Source organism: Vespula vulgaris, chromosome 3 (genome assembly GCF_905475345.1).
Source record: "Vespula vulgaris chromosome 3, iyVesVulg1.1, whole genome shotgun sequence".
Classification (NCBI taxonomy): Eukaryota; Metazoa; Arthropoda; class Insecta; order Hymenoptera; family Vespidae; genus Vespula; species Vespula vulgaris.
The window spans coordinates 7,875,001-7,882,500 of NC_066588.1; the positions used below are offsets into that span (position 1 = coordinate 7,875,001).

The following is a 7,500-nucleotide window of genomic DNA, read 5'->3' on the forward strand; positions in this document are numbered from 1 at the left end:
ATAATTTTCAAGCTTTTCATTATTATTGGACTAGCAATGAACGAATATAGTGTAAAATGATCGGCAAATGACAATGGATATGAAAAATAATTAATTGTTAAGTTAATAATTTTTTCATATAATTATGTGAGTTAATAGTATTTTAAAGAGAACTTTTTTTTATATATTGTATAGATATTTATAATATACATAATATTTTTATTATAAATATGATATAATATATATACGTTTTATTATATTATATTAAATTATATTATATTATATATTATTATATATTAATTTCTACAATTATATGCAAATAGCTTTTGTCATTTCTATATCCAAATATGAATATAAAAAAGATAATCGCATAAGATAATAGCATTCTATAGCATCTATAAAAAATTATATGAGCGACACTTGAACTTACTTAGACATTTTTATAATCCATTTATCAAGGTGTATGTCATCATCACTTTATAATCATACGTATATTTCGTCATTTATTCCGTTATTTTTAATCATTCACACATACTATAAATATATGTATATTATACCTTGTATATATTTACATATACGGATACAGATACATCGAAGAGGAAGAGATTTTCTTTTATTTTCTTTTTGAAAAAGAAGAGAGTCAATGAAATTTCAAAGCTGAGATTTTCGTATTTCCATCTTACTCGACGAAACGAGCTTTTCAACGAAAGCAGTCTTTTTAAATAACGCGAGGACACGGAAGCCCAGAAGTGAAGAAAAATTAGAAATAATAGCGAACACTTTGCCGGCGTCTGGCTTATGGAGACGTAATTTTTGCTCTATCGTCGTCATTCTCAAATACTCGAGTACGTACCTACATACATACATACATACATACATACATACATATATATGTATATATATCCCAGATACACCTATGTACCTTCTACCTGCGGCAATTCGTACATTGCGCTCAAAAATGGCGCTCGAGTTTTGCATTCTCTCCTGGTTATTTTTCTTCGTTTGCGGGACTAGAAAAAAGTACGCTCGACTAAAGAAAGAAAATAGAAAAAAGAAAAAAGAAGAAAAAGTAAAAAAAAAAGAAAAAAGAAAAAAGAAAGGTTGTACGACGACGAGATTAAAAATTATTTTCCACGTAATCCCTCCTCGTTACCACGGTGAACAAGCAAAGCTCTTCTTAAATTCAAAACTAAACTTCCAATTTCGTGGAAAAATTTTTTAACCTTATTTTATTTTATAATTCTCTCTCTTTTTCTCTCTCTGTCTCTCTGTCTTTTTTTTTTTTTCTTTTTTTTTTCCTTAATTTTTCAATTCTTCTTTTTCTTTTGAGTGAAACATATGTGTACGTTCGAGCACATATTCGTGCGGAATGATTCGTTTAAACGAAAACTTTCGAACGTCTCGCGACGTATGAGCGGTAACGTTTGGATATATGAAAGAAAATGAAAAAAAAAAAGAAAAGAAAAAGAAAAAATTTCGTTGGAAAACAGGAGAATGGGATCTTTCATTATTTTTTTTTTTCCTCCACCTAGTTGTTCTTTGAACATTGTTAACGCTATAAATTATCCCTGGCAAAATTCCGGCTCGTAATAATTTTGAATATGTCTTTTCTCGAAAGAGAGGAAAAACGAAAAATGGAGAGGAAATGCATTTGCACCAGGGTTCTTTTTGACGTGTGCGAAAAATAAAATAAAATAAAATAAAATAAAATAAAATAAAATAAATGAATAAATAAAAGAAAACGAACGAAAAAAGAAAAAGAGAAGAAAGAAGGTACCGTGCTCTTAATTTTCATTTTCTTCGTTTCTTTTCTTTTCTTTCATTCCTTTTTCTTCTATTCTTTTTTAATTTTCGTTTTTACGAACGAACGAGCCAACGATCATCGGTAGATCGTTTATTTTTGGGGTTTTCTGTTTTACTTTTGCTTTTGTTGTTGGATGAATCAAATGAAAACGAAGACAAGTGTTCGCTCGCATGTGAAATCATTTTAGAATCGATTTTTTTTTTTTTTTGATTTTCCCTTCTTTTATTTTCTTCCCTTTTATCTCTCCGTCCATTTTCAACCGTTTTTCTTCTTGCCAACTCTTTCGCTCATCGCATTACACGACGTGTAACGTCGTGTTTCACGTCAAAAACCGAGAAGCCGGGTTTGCGAAAAGCAACGAGTCGATTCTTCTTTGTTAACGTGGAATGATCGCGTTTGTTTCATTTCTGCTACAATTCTTGTTAGTGTGTTGAAGCAGGGAGTAAAGGGAGTCTGCGTTACAGAACTTAAATGTCACACAAAAGTGAGTCATTCTTTACTATCATCACAAAATTTCAAGAAAGAGGGAGAGAGAGAGAGAGAGAGAGAGAGAAGTAAATTTGATTTAAGTCTTACGATTTAAAAGTACATAAAAATACATAAAATTTACAAGTTTATAAATTGAATATAAAAATAGAATTAAAGAAAAATGATTCAATCCTTTTGAAGAAATCAGAATTTAAACGATTTCTATCGAAAGTTAATCGATCTATTTCCAAAGGTTAAGATCGAAACGTCGGGTTAATAAAAGATCAATATATTTTTGAATTTCAAATTATAGAGAAATATATACGTAATTAAGTATTTCATTATCCGCGATTTACTATGGATACGAATTATAAATAGGAGATAATTAAGTATATCTAGTCATTAATAATCAACGTGCTTGTACACAATAAGCCGATAAATTAAAGCAATGCTTATGCGTCGAATAAAGTATTCGCATTTGTTCTCTTGTCATATATTTATGATTATTTATCTTATATTAGACGTAAACACTCGATCAAAATCATTTAGAAAATATAATATCGATGTGTGACTTACGATTGGAAGGGGTGTCCGGTGCTGCAGTTGCTGAAACAGAAAAAGAACAAATGGAGAGATTAGATAAGCTAGATATAAAACGATTATCATATCGATATTCATTATTGATCGTGTAACTTTTTTAATTACGTCGGAATATTTACTCGTAAAATATTATCCGAGATATTTTCTTTGGGACATCTCGTTTCCATTGTATTTTCATTTTTCAATTTATACGTATATACTTATATATATAAAAATATATAATATATAAATATATATACAATATTATATTATATATACATATAAAATAATATATAAATGTATATATTATATATACATAAAAAAAAATATATATATACACACACACACACACGTAGATAATTGTATACAATTCGCAGATAGAATATTTTTAACGTAAGCTCTCTTTTTTTCGTTCGATTAAATCGAATTAAATCGTCGATATCGAGTTCGGCGAGAGTAGCAATAGAGAAAAAGATCTTGAATTGAGAGTTTCGAAGAAAGGCAGATAGATACAGATAGAAAATGAAGAAAGAAAGATTGAAAAGAATCGCGAGTCTTATAACTTTCGTTCCTCCTTGTTTTTTTTCTTTTTTTCTTTCCTTCCTTCTTTCTATCTTTCTTTTTTTTTGTGGGTGAGTATGAATCGTATTACACGAGGAGGGATCTCCTTCTCCTCTTCCTTCTCATCCTCTTGAACCATCCAAGACGTCGTTTCCTAATAAGCGAACCGTGTCGCGTCTACTTCCTTTCAGGCACAGCCAACCGAACGAGAGAACGAAGAAAAAAGGAGTGAGCGAGATAGAAAGTTGTAAATGAGCGACTAAAAAGGCGACACGAATCTCGCGAATAGTAACGTCGGGACTGTGAATGAAGAAGATGACGTTATTTCGAAGAACGAAGAGAGTATTCTCCTTTTTTCTTTTCTTTTCTTTCTTTTTTTTTTCCTTTTTTTTTATTTCATTTTTCTTCATCTCGTTCTTTCGCGAATCCTTTCACAAAAGCATTTTTTATCAGGCAGATTTATCATAGAACGCTTATTGCTAGCTTTTCAAAAGAAAGGAACTCTCGTTGGTCGCATATTATTTTTTCTTTGCTTCTTTCTTCTTTTTCTCGAAATTATCATATTATCATTGTTTTTGTTATTATTATTATTATTATTTTTTTATTATTGTTGTTGTTATTATTATTTTATACAATTATGTACAGAGAGAACGATCGGAGGATTATAATTTTTTCAATAATTTCTTACGTGACATTTCTGACTACAGGGGAAACTTTTCGAAAGAAGAAACAAGAAAGATGAGGATTTTTACCGGTTTTTAAACATTACTTTTTCAAGATTATTATTATTTTAATATCATTATTTTTATTATATGCAATTTTTTAATATCATAAAATTTTCTGATATAACACTTCCTTTTATTATACAAAATTCAGTCATTCAAAATTTATTATGGATAGCAAATTATTATGTATAGACATTCTTACCGATGATTATAATTTTCACAATAACGTTTAATAACATCTCTGACTATTATCACTTTATCGAAAGATTTCCACTAATTATTTTTTACTACTTACACTTCTTTTTTCAAATTATTATTACTATTACTATCATTATTAGTAATATCGATATTGTAGGATCTCGCATTTAAAGAGACAACGATCGACAATTTTTATACTAAAGCGCAATAACATTTTATTTAACAACTTTGAACGATTAACAGTTGATAAGTAGGTTAGACTTGGTAGAATGAAATTCATAAAATGAAATAAAAAAAAAAGAAATTTCGGCGTCTTCTCGTTTCTCTGTGTAGAGAAGAAGTAAATGAGCTTGTCTCTTTCGTAGTATACGCACATGTACATGCTAAAAGTGAAAGAAAGTCGGGTAGTTCGGTTCATTTTTGACCTACTTGGAAGATGCGAACCATCTGTATCTCTTCTACCAGACCCTCGTTAACTAGGCTGGTTAAGGGTGAAAAGTGGGCCAGATTACTTTTCCGAGCTTCCTACCACCTATTTCCTTCATTTCTCTCTCTCTCTCTCTCTCTCTCTCTCTCTCTCTCTCTCTTTTCTCTATCTCTGTCTCTGTCTCTGCTAACAGATTTCTTCTTACTCTCTCTTTCTCTCTCTCTGTCTGTCTGTCTCTCTCTCTCTCTATCTCTACCTCTCTTTTTCTCTCTTTCCATCTTTTCTCTCTTTTCTTTTTCTCTTTCTTTCTTTCTTTCTTTTTTTTTTATAATCTTGACTTCTTACTTTAAATCCCTCGACGAAATCTTCCATTCGAGCCATTCCTTTCGAATTTTTCCATATTTCAAGAAGACTAGAAGAATCTTTTTAATCTAACATTATTTTCGTTCAAAGACGTACAGGTTTTCATCGAAAGTTTCTCTCGATAGACGAATAAAAATACATTCTATGCAGACTGACAGAAAGTGAGAGAGAGAAAGAGAGAGAGAGAGAGAGTGGGAAGAGAGAAGAAAAGATATTTTTACACGGTTTTCACATTCGTTTAAAATTTTTTTCAATCTTTTGTTTCTCTTTTTCCTTTCCCTTGTTTTTTTTTTATTCTCTCTTTTGTTCATTCCTCCCTTTTCGATTAAAATCTTTTATCCTCATCGACACAATTATCCCGATTATATAGGTACTTCGAACGAGACGTTCTTTACGTTGAAATGAATTCTTCATTGTCCCTATATAACTATAGCTATGCTGTTATTGCCAGCTACAAATTATTGTTTTTACAATTGAAGCGTATAATTAATCTTTCGTCCAGTGTTTACGAGATTTCCCTACGACGTAGATCGTTGTATATTTATAGGTGAACATAGAAGAGAAGAAAAAATCGATGAGAAATCGGAAAAAAAAGATCATTTCTCTCTCTCTCTCTCTCTCTCTCTCTCTCTCTCTCTCACTCTCTCGTTATATTCCGACTCGTTGATGCCGTTTTTCTTTCTCCCTTCCCCATTTTTTCCCATTACCGATCGTTTCCGCGTATCTCGTTTTCTCGTTACCCGCATCGACTAACGCATATATTGTTCTTCATTTAAATCTAACGTTAATTACTTGACCCCCGTGCATTGCCCTTTCTCCCGTTTCTCGTGTAATTAAAAAAAAAGAAAGAAAAAAAGAAAGAAAAAAAGAAAGAAGAAAAAAAAGAAAAAGAAGGAAAAAATAAAAGATAAAAGATAAAAGATAAAAGATAAAAGAAAGGAACGAAAAGAGGAAGGTAAGAATAGAACGAGAAGCGAAAAAAAGAAATTAGATAAAAGGGAAGATAACGAACGAACGAACGAACAAATAAAATGAAATAAAATAAAAAAAAAAGAAAATACGAAGGAGTAATTTTTTAACGTCACCGCCATACCAGCCATCGCCTTCAACTAATTTTCCCTTTTTCGATCCGCCCTTTTCTTCTCCCGGTCGTTCTTTAATTGCCTCCGTCCCTCGAGTCTCTCTTAAGATTTACGCGTCGCGTCTTTTTAACGCCGCGGAATATCTTTTCATTTTCTTCCACGAGATTTATGCTTTTTGCGTGAATTTTTTTCATTAAATATCGCACGGACGTGTCTATTTGTCCTCTGTTACGTTTATGTGCGTGCACGCAAAAAGAAGGACAACGTAAAAATTAAATTATTCGATCGTTCTCGTAAAGAAAAAAAAAAAAAAAAAACAAAAGAGAGAGAGAGAGAGAGAGTGAAATGAAAAAAAAAAGAAGAAAAAAATCGTAGAAATTTGAGAGTATCGAAATATCGATCGATCGCGATTCGAAATAGTTATTATCACGTTACGTTACGTGACGTCCCCGTTAGGTGAACAGTTCGATAAAAATATTCGATCGACGAGAATCTCGTTCCTACGGATTGAATTCTCGATTCCGCGACGACTCGATACGTCCAATCGCATTTTCAACGCGACCGAAGAATCCGATTTTTGGAAAATCGTAGCGGTGCCGGACGAATTTATCGATTGGAACGAACTTCCTTTTTTCTCTTTGTTTTTGTTTCATCCCCCTTTCCATTCGTCCCTCCTCCCTCTTTTTTTTTTATACATTCCTTTTTTGTTCCGTGCGTTAATAAAACGGATCGTTCGTTCGAAAATTTCGTCGATTTTTGAAAATTTTATTCATCGACGATATTATAATTACATCGTGCATATGTATACGCGTTTGCGAAATTCATAATAACATTAGTTATAGTAATATTATTCGAAAGATATGCTATAATGTTTTCTTCGTCAAAATATTAGTCGATGATCGAATTATGGTAATTATTCGTATAAACTCGATGCATTGAAAGCTCTAAATCATCGCGCTCATTGCTTCTTCCATATACTTCAACAAGCACCTTGATTATACGCTTCTTCTCTAATTAAGTTTAACATTTAACACATACATACCTTTTTCCCACCCCTTCCCCCTTCTCTCTCTCTCTCTCTCTCTTTCTCATTTCCATCAACATTTTCACTATCATCGTCGTCGTCTCTTTCCCACCTACGAAGTTCTCCTTCTGCAGGCTTTTTCGCGTGCACAGACCGTAAATAAAACGTGTTTCGCCGTTTCTCCGTCGCTAGCTCACCCTCCTTTACCAACAGCCAACTCTCTCCAGAACATCTTTTCCCTTTTGCTAGAAGAACCGTCAGTTGCATTTCGACGAGATATATTTCTCACA

At 32.0% G+C, this 7,500-nt stretch overlaps 1 protein-coding gene across 4 annotated transcripts in view; it reads right to left on the bottom strand.

Moving 5' to 3' along the window:
* The window catches only part of LOC127062105 (cysteine-rich motor neuron 1 protein-like), a 308,729-nt gene that overhangs the window by 89,216 nt on the left and 212,013 nt on the right, over nt 1-7,500 (bottom strand). For all 4 annotated transcript variants that reach the window (XM_050989769.1, XM_050989768.1, XM_050989767.1 and 1 more), the window contains exon 6: nt 2,828-2,857. In XM_050989769.1, the coding sequence (XP_050845726.1) occupies nt 2,828-2,857 (30 nt within the window). The remainder of the gene's footprint in view (nt 1-2,827; nt 2,858-7,500) is intronic.